At 40.7% G+C, this 22,153-nt stretch overlaps 1 protein-coding gene across 1 annotated transcript in view; it reads right to left on the reverse strand.

Moving 5' to 3' along the window:
• Positions 1 to 2,809: 2,809 nt before the first annotated feature.
• The window catches only part of abhd17c (abhydrolase domain containing 17C, depalmitoylase), a 28,877-nt gene continuing 9,533 nt past the window's right edge, over positions 2,810 to 22,153 (reverse strand). The window contains exons 2-3 of the mRNA XM_084359769.1: positions 15,496 to 15,675; positions 2,810 to 5,844 (exon numbers count right to left, since the gene is read on the reverse strand). Of these exons, the coding sequence (XP_084215895.1) occupies positions 5,625 to 5,844; positions 15,496 to 15,675 (400 nt within the window). The 3' untranslated portion in view covers positions 2,810 to 5,624. The remainder of the gene's footprint in view (positions 5,845 to 15,495; positions 15,676 to 22,153) is intronic.

Raw genomic sequence — 22,153 nt, forward strand, 5'->3', positions numbered from 1 at the left:
GAAACATTCAATAACTGTACAAAATGAAGTCCAGGCTAAGTTAATCTTACTAGGCCTGGAAGGAAAACAAAACAAATTCCTATTCTCTGACAGTGATGAACTCTCATTCAACTTGCTCCATACAACCAAAGTGTTTTTCATTTTCACTGCTTTAACTTGTTATTACTGAGGAAACCAGTGTCAGTATTCTGCAGTCTGGTAGGAAGATTTTGGTTTTAAATATCTACGGATGGTTCTGCAATCTCAGCACAAAAACTACTTCAACAGAATTGCTCAAACAGCTGGAAAAACAATAGACAGTCTGCAGATTTATATCATAACCACACACACAAACGTGAGTGACAGTGGAGTGCAACCAGACTTCAGTGGCTGCAGGGGATTGGGAGGAGGGTTATGCTAGGACAATGGCCTATACACACACACACACACACACACACATATATATATATATATATATAGCTTTTGCATGACTCAGCACACATTAAAAGTGATCGGGTTTAAAGTTTTAATGTCCGGATAGTCAGGGCCACTTGTAGATGTGGAGAATCCCATGTTCATAGTCTTATCTGCATTTCAAATATTGTACATCTATGATTAACAAGAGGTCATTTGAAAGGATCAAAGGCAGCAGCAGATGATCAGAGAAATTCTGCTGAAAAATGAAAGCTAAAGTGCTGATGAGGAAAAATAATGTTACAATAGAATTGGTAATGGGCCAAGAATAGACCTCTGTGGCACCCATTACTGTTAGCATTCAGGGTTGATTCAGCGCTATCAGTAACAATGGTCTGTCTTCTTCCTGTAGCATAAGCTTGAGTGTGACATCATCTACACCTAAACACTGAAGTCTTGTGATTTTTTTGTTTTGTTTATAAGTTTCCAGAGACAGTAGCTACAACAACACAGTAGTGGAAGGAGACAAAGACATGGTGAGTTCAAGTTTTTTGCTCTGAATCGCGTCACTGCCATTCAACTGCAGGGGACAGACGTTTATCTGGCAGAAACGTGACGAAGAGTCAGTAGGACAGACAGGATGATAGACACTTTTCCACACATAATTTCAGTATCTACCTCATATAAGATGTTGAAGACACAACCTGCTCCAACAATACTGTTGTTTGGTCCTGTAACATTGCTTAGTGGGTTGAAGTCTTTATTTTTATTTGATGAGTGAAGGATCTGTTTGTTGTCAGACTGAATGCCATCAGAACCTCACACTCTTGTTCTGCGGAACCAAACTGTCCCCCCATTCCACCTCTGTAACTTTCACACAGACGGCGAGGCGTATTCCCACCTTGAGAAGGCAGTGTGAATGGGGCTACTGTTTAATCAGACTACAAAAGAGACAAGAATGAGTTATATAATGTGATTCTATGACTGAGAACCTTCATCAACATTTCCAAAACTGTATGTTCAGGGGCTGTCTGGTGTAATGGGATGACACTGTGTTAAGAGAGCTGGATGTTATAAAAATGAATTGAAAATGAATAGTGATCAATTAAATACATTGACTTTTTCATTAAAATATAATTTGATGGGAATAAAATACAATGTACGTGTTAATATAAAACTATTACTCAACAAGTCAATGTATTCAATTCTAAAATAAAGTGTCATTGCATCATTTAAATTGATATATCGCAATAGTAACTTAAATCTGTGGACATTTCAATTGGGAAAAGCTTTTATTTTAGTGCCTTGCAGTTCAACTGACGGCCATTTTTGTTTCAGAAGCTATTCAAGCTATTAGAAATTAGTCATTGAATCAAATGACATACTTTAAGCTTTTTAATGCATTCAAATATAGGATCTGGGCAATACCGTTCATTGCTCTCATGCTACTATAGCTAGATAAAGTGTCACCTGTTAAAATGCACCAGAATACATGAAATGATAAATACACTATACAAATACACAAAAAAAGAGAGTCCTCCAACCTCTGATAACATTGTCCCACCCACATTTTACAGTAAATGCTTCCTACACCCATGACCTCACCTACATATTGTCAGCTGTGCTGTTTGAGATGACGCTGACACAGCCAATATATTGTTTATTTTGGAATAGTGGAGCTGCTATTTTTTCATGGTTGTTGACATCACTCTTGTGCAAGAAGCGTGGGCAGATGATGGAGGCACCAATGGATTGGAAGCTTTTCTCCTGAGCGGTACTTTGTGAAGATTTTGTTTATTTGTTCAAAATGAGGGAGAACTGTGACCTTGCAGGACAGCTGGATTAGATAGATGTACGCAGACAGTATGCACTTGTTGCCGAACACAGGCAGTGAACCATTTCACATCATAGGAGGAACTACTGGCAGCTACAGGTGTGGTTGAGGTATGACGATCAGCTACTGTTGTAGCAGCTCCTACAGGGGCGAGCATAGCTGCTACAGCACCAGTTCTGTCAGAACTGGAGAGGTTACTTCATTGAAAGAAGTGCAAAGAACTGAAAGCACTGAAGGCTAATTTATTTTATTTTATTTTTTTAAATGGAAAACATGTTTCTGCTCTTCTCTCGACTGGCTCCAGTAAGGGTTGGTGGTAGCGCTACTACTGCCCTAGCCCTACTGTTGGTCTGATTGGTTGAAGTTAGCTCCATACTGTCGTACTTGGTGGGTGAATGGATGAACCATGTGTCTGGTTCATCCATTCACCCACCAGGTACTTTGAAAGTGCCTGTTCTTTTACAGATTGTTTAGGTGCCATCCAAGATGGCAGGTCAGGATAGGCGAACTGACCCTTTAAGAAAAAGCCTAGTCGGAATGATGCAAGTTAGCTCTAGAACACAGAAACAATAAGGTCAGACAAACACTTCCATGCATCCTTTATTCCATTATAAGCATTAAAACATCCATTGTGCTGCTTTCTTGCAACAACAACCACATGTATGACAATCTGCTTCACGGCGTGTTTAAGGCTTTTTTTAATATGTTTTACACACTATTACCAAAATCTGGTTCTACAAGCTTCATTTGCCTTTCATTTGCATATTGTGATTCCAGTGTTAAAATCAATGTGACTAGAGTGCCCTGTTTAAGGGCTAATATGTATAGAGAAGATATTGAAGTATATTATTACAGAGGATTATCGTACAAACCAGCTTCAGAGACAGTGTAAATCTATCAACATTTAGACTGGAAAACCTCATAAAAATGTCAGTATCAAAACAATAATCAGGACTAAAGCAGGGTCTTCATTTCCTTTAAAAAGAGGAGCTAGAGGAAATATGCTAGAGATGATCGAGGGCTCGTTATCCAAAAACATCAGCCGACATTAGCTATAATGAGAAAACACTAATACCCAACTGACAAACCACTTCACAGCAATACACGGATCAATCAAACGATCATCACAAGTTGCTATGCAAACATCCCTCAAATACAATTCTTCTTTGAAAACAGTTTCAGCACTTACTTCATTGTGATAGTGTCGTACGACTCTTAACTTCATGTGATTGTTTTACTTCGTCCTCAAGTGTTCTTATTTAGTGTTTTAAGTTCATTTTTTCATTTGCAGGGGGAAAAGAACAAATGATTCAAGTACAGTTGATACAAGTTGAAATGTCCACAACTATGAGAGGTGATCTGCATGCGTTGTTTACTTCCACATTCCATTTCCCCTCCGTGGTTCTTTCAGACGTCTTTGGAGTTCAAGCTGGGATAAGAGCAAACCATCACAGGGTTCAACAGACACGTGTTGGAAAAAGAGGGCAACCCTGGCCGATTGCTCCCCTACTGCAGGCAGGAACACATGGCTGACAAAGGAGATGACAGTGATCAGGCTGAATTTGGTTTTAGTACCTTGCTGTCATTTCTGTATTCCCCAAACTGTCTGACTTTCACAGTGATTGACTGATCGATTCCTCTGATGAATAGCAGCAGTTATCAGTCCCCCTGAAGACCACGAGTGCCTTGCTGTAGTCGACAGGACCGGGTGAAATGTCTACAAACATAAGGCTTCATTTGTAGTGTGAAATGATAAATTAAGCACACACAAACCCATGGACAGCATGTTCACCTTGAATACCTTCAAATGGAGCAGAGTTCACAGTTGCGTGTGTTCTGTCTGCAGGTAAATCCAGCACCTTGCTCCCTGGCTTCAGTTTACAGTACTGAGTCAAGTGTGCGTCTCAAACAACTGTCAAGTCTTATTAAACACATGATCTCCAGTTAACAAACACTTAGCCAGGATACATGCTGCTCTCTCTTCTACTGAGGTAAGCTTCTGTATTAAACAAAATGTGTGATACTCATTGCTGCATTGCTTAGTGACAAAGGTACACACCTGGTGTGACAGCTTACAGATACATTAGGTGAGAATTTTGGTGCGTAACATGACCTATGGACTGTACTGGACTATGGTTTATGGAGCAAAATCACTTTATCAACAATGGCTTCACACCAGGTCCTGGAATATCAACAGTATTTGTATTCCTCTAACACAGGTTGCTATAAATCAGCGTATCTAACGACCTGTACAGCCATTTTATAAATCATTTAGCCATGTGGTAAATTCAGCATTATATTCTGCATCCAGGAGATCCATCCATCATAATGTTTCTCACTGTGTATCATTTGTACGTTTCTGAACAGCCAAACCAATTCTAAATGTTGGCATTTTATTGAAATAAGTACTGCCGTTTGTGTGCTGAATTTACCAATGGCTCCATCGTAAAGTCACTTAAGTATTTTCTCCCAGAATTGTATCTGTTTGCCAAAGCAAGGCCTATGGTAAATTGCTAGTTTCTAAATAAAGTTTGATGAACGGCTCCCTGCATGAGAGAGTAGCATGCATCAGGACTACAAAGGCCAGATGTGCAGGGGTGCACTCTGGTTAACAGCTTTTAAGCACATACACCCATTGAACATAAAGTTCTACCTGCAATTAAGAAAAACTTGGAATGCTGACCAAAAAAAAAAAAAAAAAAGCAATCAACATTTACATATCCAAACACAGAAAAAATCATTACCTGAAAATATCTGCACATTAAAAGTGCAATTGTTTAATCAACCCTGAATGGTAAATTAAAAATACAGAAAAAGTAAAAAACTTCAATTGCATCCTGAGGTGCAAAATTGATACTTCTTCACCTGGTATAAAAGAATACAAAAATCAAGCTTGAACATTGAAAAGACTCTCAGTCAAAAGAAAAACAAGGGATTGTGGGAGAAACATAGGGAAAAAGAAGGAAAAGTGACAGATTGAAGCTCAGTGAGAGGTGTGGCAGACAGAGTGAGTCGAAAGGGAAGGAGGCTGAGAGCTGGAGTGGGAAATGAATCCAGATTGAGCAGCAAGTGCAAACACCGTCTAGGCCCAGGTTCACTGGAAAACTGTGTCCACATGTACGAGCACCAGCCAGGTTTTGAGGACACTACATGTTAAGCCTAAGCTTAACGCCTGACTGGTACGGTACTGGTCTGACCCTCGGCTGCACCTCAACAATCTTAAACCACCTCCTCTTCCAGTCCACTACATATTCCCACCCTGAAATGGTTCCTAGGACAGGGGGAGAACAGTTTAGTCCAGCCCCGTCCATTTGCTAAGAGAGGAAGTTGGGACATGATAAGGAGGAGGCTTCTTGAGTGTGTTGAGATGAACCCTGGCCTGAGTGCTAAGCTCCCCTCAGGAGGTGGGAAGCTCAAAGGAGATGAACTGCTTGAGTCTATCCAGGTACTGAGCGTACAGTTCAATGTCGTTGTGGCCGGCTCCCTCCACCCACAGGGGCTCGACAGCACGGGGGCAGCGCTCGTACATTGCCAGACCGTGAGAGAAGTCGATCACCTCGTCCTCTGTTCCATGGATCACCAGCACTGGGGACGCCACCTTGGACACCTTGTCAATACTATGGAGAGGAAAGAGACAAAAAGAGACAATGGGTAACAATGACCTTGTTGCAGTACCATACCATATAATTTACTCTACAGTGACACACAACAGATCCACCCGTTATCTTAAGTACATTTACAATAAAACAAGATGTAACGTAACACAACCTCTGTTAATGTTTTTTAAAGTAGGGTCCAAAAGTCTCAGATCACTAGGGCTGGCTACTGTTCACATTTGAAACAACACCGGTTCTGATACCAGTACCAGACTCATCAGGAACATGCCCAGACATTGTCGGGAGTGCATACAGGCACACGGGGGCCATACACACTACTGAGTCACATTTAGAGTTGCTGTGAGAAAATTCACACAACACGGATCAGCCTGTGATTTCAATCTTTCACTTTGATTTGCGGTGTGATTTTGAATCCAGCCCTCAACGGGTTGATGATTTTGGTTTCCACTGACTGTTACATCATTTTGTTTTTCAACAAATTATACAATGGACATCATTAAAGATTTTCAACTTCATGTGTGATTAAAGTGTTCCCTTCATTTTTTTGAGCAGTATAGTTGTGTCAAAGCTTTGAGGTGTGTTTGGGCTCATTATCCTGTTGCAGTATGAATCTTTCTCAAAGATCAAAGCAGAGGCCGGAGCCTGTCTCTGAAGAACAGAGTGGTGCTGCTTCTCGGTCAGGGTGGAGTTGGTTCTGTGCAGGAGTCTGAAAACAGCCCCAGACTTAAATCTTCCTCCACCATGTTTCACTGTGGCTTTGAAACACTGGTATTATTCTCTGCCCTGTCCGTCACCTTACAGACACCCTTCTGTTACTGACACTAATCTACAACTGTGATTCATCACTAAGTAGACTTTTTTCACCATCCACTGTGAAATTCTGGTCTTTCTTAGCCCTCCTCAAGTGTTTGTCCTTCTTTCCCACCAGGGGCTGGTTTAGAAACTGCCGTTTGTCCTCTGTGACACTACAATGACAGCCTTCCTCTGACAGGGCGACTGCTGATTGGACTCTTGTGTTGTTTATTTAATGAATTGTGTGAGGAAGTTGCTTTTCTATCTATCTCTCAGTGAACTAAGCTTGATGTATTTTTCTTTTGATGGTTTGCTCACTTTGGCTCTGCCTGATTGTGCTTTGGATACAACTGATCCAGTTTCTGTAAAGGTTTTTTAAGTAACATTCACTGACCCCATAGGAACTTCTAGTCTAGCCACGAGTTCATGCTGAGAAACCCTGTCTTTGCTTAGAATAGTAAAACTAACTGTGGGATTCCATCAAGTTCACATACAAGTTTGCTCTCAAATCATCCTTGATTAAACAGGCTGCACAAGAACACGTCCTTGCATTTGCACTGTGAATGCAAGTTTGAATTTGGCCAGTACTTGGCCATGATAGATGAAGTCCATTAGAAGTACAACCAGGAACACAGATGAGCGAGACCCTCTGGTGTTAACAGTCAGCTGTTATTCTAATGTGTCAGATTTATATTCAATCATGATTTCATATTTACTGCTGCTGATGTTACAGTTTGTCATAGTGACAGGTTAGAGACTAAAACCTGCCTGTTTCTTTCTAATGGTGACAGCTAAATGTAATTAGATTCTATGCAGGCTTTGGCAGGATTCAGATTCTCTAAGCTGATTAAATATTGGAATCGTTTAACAGAAAAATCAAACCCTGACCCTAATAGTGTCTGTAGACCATTTGCCATTGTTAGAGGGGTAATTCACTCCTCTGTCTCTAAGTTTACTCTGTGTAGCTGTGAGCCTCGCATTCATTCAAATGTTAGGAGACATAATGTGAATGTGTGACAGCCACGTCTGCCATAATTCAGTCTGTGCACCCCAGCTGTGAAGTCAGCAGTAATAGTTTTATCCCATCTGGAATGAAATTAGCTCACAATAATTTCCCTGCGTTAATCTTCCACCTAACCTCTATCTGAACAGCAGGGCAGTACGGAGGCTTAGCTGCTGCACCTAGTTATGGGCGAGGATAATTAGTAATGGATTTGTATGCATGGCAGGGACTGGACCTTTGAACAATTCCATCCAAACAGAGCTGATCATCATTTACCGAACTCGGTGAGAGTGTTATACACACACATTTACACAACATGTTATTCTCTTTGGAAAGAGACAATGTTTCCACACACCAGGTTTTCTAAACAGTTTAAATTAAAGAACATCTGAACAAGAGCTAGGGGAGTTCCAACAAGGACAAACATAAGAGCTCCTGTAAAGGCTACAGTGTCGTAGTGAATGATCACAGAGCAGCTTGAAAAATAGGGTGATTAAACAAACATTTTAACTTCTGCTTGACATGCCTGGAGATGACATCACTTTTGGCATCTTCTGTAATTTCTCTGACCTTATCACAGTAATAGAGCCACACAGTCCCACTGCTGTCTTCTCTGAGTCTGTGGTTTCACTGTGATGAGCTCAAAGTAATTGTAATTATATTAACATAGTGACTTTAATATGATGTTATTTTAGACTTTTGTGGTTAGATTAGGCTTAGATGGTGTGATATGTGTTTGATTGGCTTAAATGAGGGATACTAGGTCTGTAACGTCAAATGGCTTGATCAGCTGATCATTTTGCTGGCTGAAGAGGTTTTTGCAGTCCAATTAGACCAAGTACAGTTACCAGTTTACAGAGAGCACATTATCAGACATCAGCCAAGCCTGTGAGATGGGAACAGATGAGCCACCATGCTGACTCCTACAGGGAACAGCCGAAAGAGAGATGAGGAGGAGATTGTATTAGGGGAAATAAACATGCATTACTAATGGGACTGTAGACTTTGATTGAAACAAAATGAAGGAATTAATCTTTTATTAACATTCACAGACAGACTGTCTGAGTTGAGAGTTTTGATCATCAGCACCTGACACTTCAACATGCTCAAAAATTAACTCATTTATTCAGCCATATTTTGGGCCTTGTTCCAAGATTTGGAATGTAGTGTGTCCAGCATAAGACCAGCTAATAACCTGCAGCTATTCACTTTGAAAATAATCTGATTTCCAAGATAAATCGTTAAAAAAAACAAAAAACAACTGACACTTGTGATAAGTTTTTAACCCAAGAAATCAACTTTGACAAAAAAAAAAAAATCCTTCAGAAGAACGTTACGACTTATGTGTGATGTACAGAGAATGAAAAGTGGGCCAAACCCCAGCATCACACTTGATTGGAGAACCCCTGGTATATGCTGACAGTGGGCTCTCCTGCTGGTTTCTATAGACACCCAGCTGGGGAGTTTTGACACCAGACATCTTGTCATCCCACTCAGACACAGACACACATGCTGGGACTGTGACGATATCTATCAACCCATCACATGGTTATTTTGCTCGTGAGCCGCTTTTTGCTGCAAGAGTGTCTCTAGTGTCGTTTCCCGGCATGTCTGCGTCGCACAACAAACCCAAACTCACTGCAGCTGCGACAGCCCGGCGGTGTGTTTACCAGCAAGGAAACTACAGCTCACTATCAGCTTCAACAGCTCCGCTGCTGGCTGTTTGTTTTTACAAAGCAACCGCAAGAAAAACACATCAACCTGTTAAGACATACAGACAACCACTGCAGATGCACGTCCCATTAAAAGTCTGTCTGCCAGCCTTCAGTGTGACCACAAATAAAAACATATGTTGGATGTTGTGGTACCAACAAGTTACAATGTTTAAGTGAAACTAGACTTTGAGAAATGCTTTTCTGTATGTCTAATGTCTGTATTTATCACACTTTACAGCAGTTTTTCTAGGTGTTTTCAGAGAGATATGTGACCCAAGCACATCACTCCAGTTTTTAGCCTGACTCCACTGGCTTCCTGTCCGCTTCAGGGTTGATTTTATGATTTTTATTGTTTGTTTTTAAAAGGTTTTAAATGGCTTGGCACCTTCTCATTTAAGTGAGCTTCTACATATTTACTCTCCGGTTAAAGCTCTGAGGTCGTCCCATCAGATGGTTCTGAACGTTCCCAGAGCAAAACTCAAAAGTAGAGGTGACCGAGCGTTTTCAGTGGCAGCTCCTAAATTATGGAACAGTTTGCCTTTGCAAATAAAAACTGCTCGGACTGCCGAAACTTTCAAGTCATTGCTAAAAACCTACCTTTTCTCACTGGCTTTTAATTCAAGTTAGACATGGACATCTTGCCTCCACATACTATTGTTTTGTTTGACGTTTTATTTGTGTATTGCTGATTCTTGAGGCTTTGAAGCACTTTGGTCATCTTTGGTTGTTTTTAAATGTGCTATAGAAATAAACTTGACCTTTGACCTAAGCATATTTGAAAGTGCTTTCTTTAATAAGGCTACTTGGTTCTCTTAAAACTAAAACACTTTTACATTTGAAGGGCACATTTAGTTTAGAGTTTAAATGTAATCGACATCTTGGGTAGCAATATCTGTGAGAAGTGAAGCAGAGGATAACTGTCCATCTACCTCAAATCCACCTCTGAGGTGGGATCCAAACGATCCTGGATTTTGGCATCAAATTGATCTAAATCTCTGCCTTTAAGTTTGAAATACCCAAAAGCAGCATTTTTTATCCAGATTTAAGGCAGGATTGGATTACCAAATTGATCTGCTTTGAAATACCCAATTTCCGGATCAGAATGTAATCCAGTCTGACCAACACAATCCTGCGAGATCATTTTGAAGTAACAGCCCCAAGAGCCATTGGCAAGTGCAGTCGCTACCTAGAACAAGGCCCTAGGCCTGCAGCTTCTGGTCCACATAAACTGCACTGACACCGTTTTGCCTACGTCAGCTCACTACCCTCACTACCCTCACTACAGGTGACTATCAAAAGAAATGTCAGAATAAGTACAGCAATAACTTATTGTGTCCTGGCTGCCACTGCTTCAGCTAATTTCTGCATTTAACCTAATTGATTTAAGGGGATGGACAAAATAATACAAAGACACGTCAGTATAACACAAAACAATTCCACAGCACCATTAGGTCTAATTCACGTACAATTAAAACAACATCAAAAAAACATCAAATTGTAACTAAATCTTAGCTGAATCGGCTTGTCTGAAAGGGATAAACAAACATCCCTTGGCTGATACTGAACTGATATATTAAAAAGAATTATTATTTAGACACACATGATGATCATACACAGATTTACACAAACAAGCATGTTGAAATGTATGTGCAAATGGATCCAATCTTACAACACTTGCCTGAAACTGACTTAATATTCCGCACCATGCTACACTGCAGACTACAAATCTGTGGAGACACCCAAGACTCATTAAATTTTAACATCGTTACACTGTTCATTATTTGGTCACAAGGCTGTAACCCCTTGTGAGACTAAATTATGAACCCAGTGAGGTGGCATGATACTTCGATAACAACACTATCATAATCCAACTCTGTAGTAGCCTAAGCACAAGTTTTCAGTCAAACAGTTCGTGCTGAAGCCACAGCTGTTCATTTTTTTGCAAATCTTTTTGCAGTAGGCCTCCTACAGATTTCTTGCAAGATGCATGATTAACAAAAGCATGCACCATTCATTACTTGACTTACCAGTTTGACTGCATGAAGTGCACTGACACATGGCTGGGATCAATAATTATGCTGGATAAGTCTTCAGTATTTCAACATTAAAATACGGATGAAACATGCAGCGTTTTGTTAAGCCATTACATGCTGTGTTCCAGTTTGATGCTTGCCTGCTAGTTTCACCTACCTCATGTAATTTACTCCAATTACTACTGCTACATTTGTTTATCAAACAACATCTGTTTCTTCAAGACACTGCAACAATGAAAGTGTATATGGTATGGGTGTTTTATTACTGATACCCTCATTGATATTCTGGGAAACAAATACGTTTATTAGTGAGATGACATGATATGACATGCATCCACCATGCCTTTAGTGTGATCAAAGTTTGATTAATGCTGCCCAAGTTGTGACAACATCATCACTAGTGAGCTGCTGCATTTCCCCCGTTTCAGAAAGTATAACCTTGTGAGACCCTTGTTTTTTGCAAAAACACGAGTTCTTTTTTGCATATTGCACAATGTCACACAATGAATGAACTGGAGCTCACTATACATTTTGGATGAGACAGACGTGATTTCCTGAGGTGAGCAAATTGATAAAATACTTTTACTCCTAGTCCTAAAGTCAGGACTAAAAATGTGTCTCAGTGAGAATTTTTGGCTAGGGCTTGCAATAGGGGTATTATTGATGGCAAATCTAGGCTTTTGTATGGATGCTATTAGCCACATAAGACCCAATTCATTTCTGATTCTTTGTTTTACTGTAATCTGTTATGCTCTGCATTCACTAGCTGTCTAAAACGCCCCCATTCACTTTTAAAAAACACTTTAACATACAGCATCAAGAGCAACTGAACCATTGTAATGTGTAGTAATAGCTGTTCTCATCCAGTGTGGCACTTATAAAATATGCTACATTAAGTTGTCTAACACCCACCGTTTTATCAGCACTAACTTCACAGATGGTTGAACTGATGTAACTGATTAAAATTATCAATCCACCTCAATATTCTGCTTTGACAACACTTAATATGCAGTAACAGCATGCCCCTTTTTCTGACTTCTAAGCAGGAGCGATAACATGGACCATCTGCAGCAAGATGGATTTAATTGAGCAGCAGTTCCACTGAAACCTCTGCATATTAAAAGCCATTACTTTGTCGCGTGTGGCTGTAAATTCTAGAATTGCAAGTTGGTACTTTTTCAGTCATCCCTTAAAAAAATAAATCACAAGCCTGCAGTCTGAATAAAGTACTGTCTATAATGTCCCTTTATCTAGATCCGCACCAAAAGTTAACAGGGTCTACTCTGGGCTGAAACCAATCCTCCATCCAAGTTTTGTGGAAATCCATTCAGTAGTTTTTGTGTAATCCTGCTGACAAACCAACCAACCAACCAACCAACCAACCAACAAACCAACAAACAAAGGGAAATGGGTGAAAACATTACCATCTTAGCAGAGGTAACAAGGATAAAGCAGTGCACTTTGTGTTTGGCCATAGCATGGTGGGGTGGGAAGAATCTGAATAAATGACAGGATAACAAATGTTCAAATTCCATCACATTGTGCAACACCACAATAGATATCAACTGTGCAAGCTACAATAACTCTTCTTGAAAAATAACCTAGAAAACAGACTTTAGGGACTGCAGCTTTTTTTTGTTTTTCCACTGCTTGTGTATTCTGTGATTAGAATGCTGGATCGGGTATCTGGGGGTACATGAGTGTATGCACCGACCCAACACCACCAATTCCATTGGCATTGCCTACCACTTTATGCATCTTATCAGGTATTTAAGATACTCGTTACCAGATACCTCAGAAGTAGCCAATATCTATAAAAAGCAAGTGCCTTATGCAACTTCAGGCACATCCATAATGTAACATCCATACAGGGTTAGTAGTACGGGTAGATCAGTGTCTTTTTTTTTTTCTTTCTTCAGGGCCAATACCATAGCTATTATTAGACCATTAAACTATAATTGGAACACATTTGCTGTAAAACGGAGTGCCAAAATTTAGAATGACCAGTGTTGGAATGTTGTAAAATGTACTCAAGTGCTGTACTTAAATACAATTTTGAGGTACTTTATACCACTCCACTACACTATATATATTTGATAGCTACTAGTTACTTTCCAGATTCAGATTTTTCAGTGTTGATAGACTGTTACTAGTGCCGTCTAACATGAGATCACAGAGTGATGACTCACTAGCCAGCCAGATAATCGGTCCATCACTAGTTAGTATCATACAGATGTTAATGTTGCCATGTATATAGATGTATCGGTACACATCAATTCTGAATATTTGAAATTGTTTCAATACTCATTTCCAACAGTACTGATAGATCAGAACAGATCAGAACATCTCTATTAGTGATGATGATTTGTCATTTGACGGAGACTGTAGATACAGTAAAGTGGCCAAAAGGCAAAAAGAGCTTCCTTGACAAGGTGTCTGGGTTCGCCCCCACAGACAGCAGAAAGAGCTTGGAGACGCACTGCTTTGTTATGCCCAAAGGACTCAGTTGGGGTGATTTGGTTATCTGACAAGGATACTTCCTGGACACCACCCTTTGGAGATATTCAGGGCATGTCCTACTGGGAGAAGGCCTCAGGACAGACCCAGATAAACACTGACTGAATCAAACATTCCATCTGGCTTGGGAATGCCTCAATATCCCCCAGGAGGAGCTGGAGGATGTGGGAAAAAGGACGTATAGGCTGCCTTGCTTAGCCAAAGATGAGTGGCACAGAACAGTAAAATAGTAAAGAGAAGTAAATACTGGTAGCTGATGGTATTGATAAACAGCATTGTATTAATCGAGAGCTGAGGTCAAAACCAAAACTAAAATGAGATCAACATCTAGGCAATACTAGGTATATGGACTCTGGAGCAATGGAAAAAGGTCATGTGGTTTGATGAGTCCAGATTTACCCTGTTCCAGAGTGATGGGCATCAGGGTAAGAAGAGAGGCGGATGAAGTGATGCACCCGTCATGCCTAGTGCCTACTGCACAAGCCTGTGGGGGCAGTGTTATGATCTGGGGTTGCTTCAGTTGTTCAGGTCTAGGTTCAGCAATATTATGTGCCCAAACAATGTTTTTCCATCAATGCCTTTTTTCTTCCCTGATGGCACGGGCATATTCCAAGATGATAATGCCATTATTCATCAGGCTCAAATTGTGAAAGAGTGGTTCAGGGAGCATGAGACATTGTTTTCAGATGTGCTGGAGAAGACTTATGCAGCGGCCCGACTCTCCCATCATCAGTACAAGATCTTGGCAAAAACTTTATGCAACTCTGGCTGGAAATAAATGTTGCGACACTGCATAAGCTTATCAAAACGATGCCACGGGGAATGTGTGCCGTAATCAAAACTAAAGGTGGTCAAATGAAACTTTAGAGTGTGTGACTTTTGTTTTTGGCCGGGCAGTGTATTTTTTATTCTACATTTTAAAAAGTGATAGATGACATAAGAGAATTGGAGGATGTTATGGATATGCTAGAAACCCTGAGATAGGGGCATGGTATTTTGGTCTGGTTGCCAACAGTGGCAGTGTCAGCGCAGGAGAAAAGAGCACGCTGGACTGCATCTCCCAGTCAGCACTGATGAAGTTACAGAAAGCTGTGAAGTTAACTTTGGTTTGTGAGAGCTGTCCAGCAAATGCTTATCAGAGCTAACATTAGCTAGTCTGTCCTGGCTAGCTTACTTTTAGTTCATCCTTCTATCACAGTTGCTCTTGTTGGCATAACATACTCAGACTTGAGGTGCCCAAACTAGGTCTTTGAATTCTTCCCCCTCTACCACCCTGATCTTTGGCTGCGAGCCATCGTCAGACAAGGCAGCAGGGTCTTTGTACTTGTTGTGGTACAGCAGTGCTGTACTACTAAATTAAAGAGTAGCATCACACATTAAAACTGACTTTTGACTTTGGTGCCATACTGTGTTACTCAACTTTTTCCTGCTCTAGCAAAGCAGCTAGCAGACAGCGTGTCTGTATGCAAATTAACCCACTGACTGTGAAATACGTTAGTCAAAATATTCACGGCAGTTAACCGTTGACCTCCATTGCTCAGGTAACTTTTGTTGTGGTGTGCATGTATGATGCTGTGTGTGTAAGACTCACCTGGGGAAGGCATCAAAGCAATAGGTCTTCCGTGTATCAGGGAAGGCCACCCTTAGCCCCGACATGAGCGGTGAGTGTAGGATGACAGCAGCACATTCATAGCGAGCAGCCAGGTCGATGGTGGGCACAGTGCCGATGCTCTGACCGTACAGGATGATGTTCTCAGGTGTTACACCATACCTGTACAACACACACACACACACGCCAATTTTGTTCATAAAGTGATTTTAACTTAATACATTTTCTCAATTCTTGTTTCTGACCTGTGTGCTTGAGACTGTGGTTTTGGAAGGTGCACATTATCACACATTACCCAAATACAAATCAGAGCTAGCACAGAGAGAAGTAGGAGGGCTGCCCACTAATCTCTGTAATGGAACAGCAAACACTTCTAATGTCAACATGTATGGAATCCGATCTAAACGTTACATTACAATTAATTCAGACCAAGGGTTCATTTTACTAATCATAATCAATTAATGCAATAATTTGTACTGTGGTGCTTGTCCATTATGATGTTAGCACACATGGTGTTGTTCATATCAGATGTGGACTGCACTCACTGGTAAATATCCTATTTTTAATCAAGCGCAATACCTGTCTAACCACAGAGGCTGCTCATGCCAGAGCACAAATGACATGATATCAAAGTCTAGCGTGGCTGTCTCCATGTCAGTAATATAACAATTTGCAGAAATGTGGGAAAGGAGAAGAAATGGCCGTCAGACAGATAAGATAAAAAGAGAGTGAGGGCAGTGCCAAACGAGATGAGGATTGTATCGCAGTGATGGGACTATTTCAGCATCAAGATGAAGATGATACTCTCTGATAATCAGCAGACGTTCACAGACATGGCTCTATAACCCAAAAACAATGAGCCATGCAAGACAGAAGATTATTCTTCCTTCCAGGAACACAATCTAATCTGCACCAAATCCGCAGAGAGATATACAAGATATCACAGGTTCCTGTACTGTATCTACACAGTCCCATCTTACCTACTTACAGATCCAACATCCTTACAGCATATCAAGATCTTGAGGTGGTTGGGGGGTCAGATGACATCACCACCATGAGTCTCCATTATATCTAATACTGTAATACTTAAAAACAAAACAATCAAATCGCCAGGTTTGACAGTGGTCCAACTTTACACTGGAAAAATATCACTTGTGTCCAATAGAAAGACAATCTGTGCAATCCCCTCAGGATCTGTCAGACACAGCTTAGCAGGCAACAGTGATCAGGCATAATGCTTCAGGCTGCAGTCACACATATGCAAATGCAGGCCAGTGCTGAATGTGGGCAGTGCAGGATGTGAACTCCGTTTGCCGTTGTGTCGTTCTTTTGAGTAGTCATCCACACACGTCTGCTATTGGTTGTGGCTGCAACTTTGCCGGTCAAAGTTCACCAAAGCTGAACTCCACACGAAGATGCAAATTTATTTTCTGTCTTTTAAATGCAATTTTAATGTTATCTGCCCTGCTGCTGCTCTGCCATACAACCTGTCTGCTCTACCTAACGAGTCGAGAGACACTGCAGTTAAAGTGAAGAGCGGCCCCGGAGGATGACTGACCCCGAGAGGAGCAGCAGAAGAACAGGAGTTTAGTTTCAGGAAGCGTTGTTTGTTTTTTTTCTTACATGCATAAACAAATAATGAAATAATGAGTCATTTTTTTCATTTTCTGATTTTGGATTCTAAATTGAAGATCAAATGAACAAATGATACACAAATACTGGCGGTTGGGGATTGTGGGTCAGGTTGGCCGCCATCCAAAAGTGTTAGTATCTGACGAGCCGAGAAAGAGACTCAAAACTCAACTTATTAGCCTTTTCAGGAACTTTCAACTGCATCAGACGGTTTTCATCACAGAAGTGAACCAACTCAAGGAAAGCTGTGCAAAATTGCTACATTTTCCCCAACCTGCCCAGAAAAAATATTTTAACTACCTTGAAGTAAATGCTGGCCATCCCTATTATAAATGGCTATAAATGTTTGTATAAAAATGTATTTTAATAATAAGCTAAGGAGACAACATCTGAATGCTTTTGAGAGCACTTGGAAAGCATTCTCGAGACCAAGGGGATGTCTGGTGTCAGATATACACTGGGGGGTGCACAGTAGAGAACTGTTTGATTTTGGACCTGGACAGTGGGGCATGGCTTTTCCCAGCTTCTCTTCTGAAATACTGCTGGGTGAAAGAGAGCACTGACAGAAAACAGACCTCTTATGGAGGGGGGGACTGGGACAGCATGTTCCCGTGCCAGAACTCACAATGTTGGGAGGAAGTTTGAAGCAAACCCTCCCATCTCCAGACAGTGCTGGGAATGCAGAGAGAGGCCGAGCAGAAATGTTCAGCAGCCCTCTGCCACAACACACATGCACAGAAGGATTAGACCCTTGCTTAACAGACAACCATGACAAAGGATTTGGACAAGAGGTGCTGGGCTGTAAGTGTCCTATGAAGTGATGCCATCATAACAGCTCTTCAGATAACAGCTTGGGTGTGACTAATCTGTTGGCCTAGACAAATCCTGTCTCTGATAAGCAGCAACTGAACTGAGCAGTTGTCCTGATAGCAGATTAGGACACCAGGCATGGATGGGCAAAGTACCCCCCTGGCTGCCAGCTGACTCACAAAACACTGGACTTTGGTGCATCTTACAGCACACTGCTAGGACTGGGGAAACACTACACAACTTTGAGGATGATTAGAACCATTACTGGGCATCATGGCTGCCAGTCTGAGATCAAGCACGTGGACAGTCGGTGTCAGTTGTTCTGGTAATGAGAAGGTTTCAAAAAGAGTAATATCTTTAAACTTCAAGTCAAGTTTATTTGTATAACCCCAAATCACAATACATGCCCCTATCACAAACCCACGTTAGTTGTTTGACGAAGGCAAACCACTGCAAGACAATAAAAGTGCAAAATAAATAACATTGAAAATCAGTCGCAAAAAGAAAGTGCAACAGAACACTTGAAAACAAAAGAAGGCAATTTATGGTTGGTCATAGGGTTAGTGACTTGTTGCAGGGTTGACATTTCACTCCGTCTCTTTTTCTCTATGATGTTATCTTAAAAAGCGTAACATGACGCTATACAAAGAAATGTGTGGCCATGCTAAATAACATGCCCCGCTACTGATCCGTTCTACTCTGCCTCTGATCTGCCGGCTGATGTCACTCTGAGACACTCTTTCCATTTAAAAGAATATCTGATGTAGTGAATAATAAAAAAATGCCTAATGAAATTTAAAGTTTTTAAATATCATACATCCCCCGCTTTTCCAAAACATAATTTCTAGAAAAAAATACTGTCTTATCTGGGACTATATTTTTAATATGGCAAGGCAACATCATTTTTTTTTTGCATACGTGCCTTTGCTTTTAATCCATAGCTACTTAAAAGTAAGCATCTAAGTAGTTACGATTAATCTTTTTCTTGTATCTTTCCCTGGCATGGTACTTGCCACATTTCTATTCTTTGAGTGGGCAGCACCATCTTTTTCAAGGTTCAATTCACAAAAGGTGTCATGCTTTTGCATCTCCAGTGTCCGAAAAGCTACTTCCATAGATATACTGTAGAGATACAGAGGAGAGAGAGAGAACCATGTTTCTATTTGCAAACTCGGGCCAGTATAAAATGGCATATCCAAACATACTGTGTAGAAACCTTATTGAAACAAGAGGACTGGCATGAAGTAAAAGCCATAGTAGAACAGTCTCCAAATTGGAATTGCAGTATTACATTTTCTGAAGTTCAAAATGCAGCTTACAGGTCAGTCAATGTAAGACAAAGTGCAGGTTAATGAATGGGTGCATGCACAGGATATAATGAACCCCCTAAGTGCTTTTGAAACTAAAGAGGTGGCACGTCATAAAGGCATTGGATCACATGCATTTTGTAGAACAAGCCACTCTGCCAAGACAGACAGACTGATGCTGTAAACATAATCGTTTCCTTCATCCTGAAAATAATTCAATCATGTTTCAAAATCAGAAACAAACAGGAGCTGAACATGAATGCCCTGGCTTCATTTCAGTAAACAACACCTTGTAGATATTGATAGAAAAAGCCTCAGGTGTAGTTCAAAAGGAGCAGGTTACATGTGTCTAACTTATTTTTTTTGGCAGGCAGGTGTCTCTGGAATAAAGGTGTCATTATTTGATTATGAATCAAAAATCGATCAAAATGAGCTTTCAGCTTTGATCATCAAAATCAGAAGCAGGATTGGTAAATCTCCCAGTATTTTTTTTCTCTTCATCCCTCCCTTCATACGAGTGTGTGATGAGAGAAAAAATTAGTTTCACTAGACAGAATCTCTAGAGAGATTAGAAAAAACCATACTTGGTAACAAATTGAATTTCTATCTTTTGTTTTCTATTGTTAAATCCCCAAAGGGTGGTATTTTTGTTGAACTATTGAATATTTATTCTTGGGGAATATAATTTGAATTTGCCTAACCTAACACGTAAAAAGCATCATTGTATAAAATGCATGAAAGAAAATGTAAAAAGCTCTTTACAGATCCAGATGCGACAGTTTAATGGTAGCCTAGCTGCAGTGCGGGAAAAAATAAATTAAATTGAAAATCAACAATCAAGTGGTGGATGTGGAGAATTGTGACACCCCTACTCTCACAGGAAACAAAAGAGCCTTTGAATGAAGATGAAAAAAAAAACCCAGCCGAGTTATTTCAGGTGAGAATTCATTCAGCAGACATTATGCCCCTTGTTTGCTGGTCAGCAAAGATACAAATCAGTGTTATGCAGATTGAATGATGCTACTTAAAAAAAAGCCTTATGGGGCATTGAATAAAAGGGCTTCATGAGAAAGGCGACAACCACCATTACAAATCACTTTTATTAATGTGAGTAAATAAGCCTTTGTGGTGGGTGTGCCCACACAGTGCCTGAGGCATTCAGGAGGATTGCCAGAGGCAGCATTATGAAGGATGTAAACAACATCCATATTCTGAGACATGAAGCCCAATGCAAATTGATTTTAAACAACCCTGCCTGAAAATATAACCATTTAAAAAAAAACACAGCCAACAGCTCAGCATTACTCCCAAAAGAGGAGGAAGAAGGACAAAGCCCAATACACCTATTCTCAGATTCTGCTTAATGGCTACTGATGGACAAGTGAACAAGGTAAAAAGCAGATGAAAAGTTTTAAAGAGATAAACTTTATTCTTTTAACTACAGTTATGTAATCTTTTGTAAGATTAAAAAAATGGTACTTGTAACTTATGAAACAAGAGTTTTGTAATGTTATTTGGGACTGACAGTATCTGCAGACAGATAAACAGAGTTAAATGATGTTTGAGACAATTGAACAGGTATCTGCTCCTTTGTGCGAGGCGGAACTGGAGGAGCACTGCCAGATCCCTACAAAATGACCTCCAGCAGGCTACTGGTGTGCATGTTTCTGACAGTCAGAAACAGACTCCATGAGGATGGCATGAGGGCCCTACGTCCTCTAGTGGGACCTGCTCAGAGCCCAGCACCGTTCAGCTCGATAGGTGAGTGCAGCAGAGTCAATAAATGCCTTCTTAAAGCTGCCATGTGAAAGCAATATTTTTGTAGATTACAACAAACGTGTAGGTCACTGCAGATGGATCAATGTTTTGTTTATGTTCTGAAAATATACAGCTTTATTTTGTAGACTGCTGTAGTCTGATTATTGGAAGGTCTTTCTGAATAACAGGGGACATTAAATGATGAAAAAGTAGCCATGTGCAGTAATATAGATCATGAGGATGCCATACATTTAGATGCATCGAGAATCGTTTTGCATTCGAATCATCAGCTGAATCGTAATCAAATCGAATCATGCGGCCTATGGGTGGGAAAAATATTCGATTCTTCGATGCATCGCGATTCTCGCTAGAATGATTATGTCTCGATGCAGATAAGTTAATAATCGGAATTTTAAAACTGAAATAAGTTTGCCCGCTGCAACATTTAGTTCGCCTGCTGCAGAGTACTACAGAAAGCGCTGTACACGCATGCGCACTAAACACACATGTGCGAGTTGTTTATATACAAATGTTTGAGCGGCGACAAAATGGCTGCAATGGCTAGCACCAAGCCTATAAGACCGGCACCGACTTCTTTGAAAGCTACTGTATGCAGCATTTTTGGTTCCATGAAGTCGAGGGGAGAATTGACAAGACCTACACAGTTTGTAAGGTGTGTGGAACTCAACTTAAATACTTTGGCAACACAACTAATTTGAGAAACCACCTTGCACGATACCACCCAGAGATGGGAGAGAAGCAGCGACCTGTTCCAGATGCTAGCCAAAGAACGATCGAGCAGGCGCTGGCACAGTTTCCACCGAACTCTGAGAGTGAAGCGGATTACCAAATCCATTGCAAGTTTTATTGCATTGGATTTAAGACTGTATTCAGTTGTGGAGAACGTGGGTTTTTGGGCAATGGTGTTCACTCTAGAGCCAAGATACAAAATACCATCTCGGCGTTACTTCACTGACAGCCATATGACACTCTACAGTGAAACTAAAACAGAAGTTTTGGACACTTTGATGAAAGCAGGTAGGGTAGCGATCACATGCGACGCATGGACATCAATTGCCGCGCATTTCATCAACGATTGGCAGCTAGTGTCACTTGTGCTCCAAACAAGGGCA

Source organism: Pagrus pagrus, assembly GCF_965226575.1.
Source record: "Pagrus pagrus genome assembly, chromosome: 1".
Lineage (NCBI taxonomy): Eukaryota > Metazoa > Chordata > Actinopteri > Spariformes > Sparidae > Pagrus > Pagrus pagrus.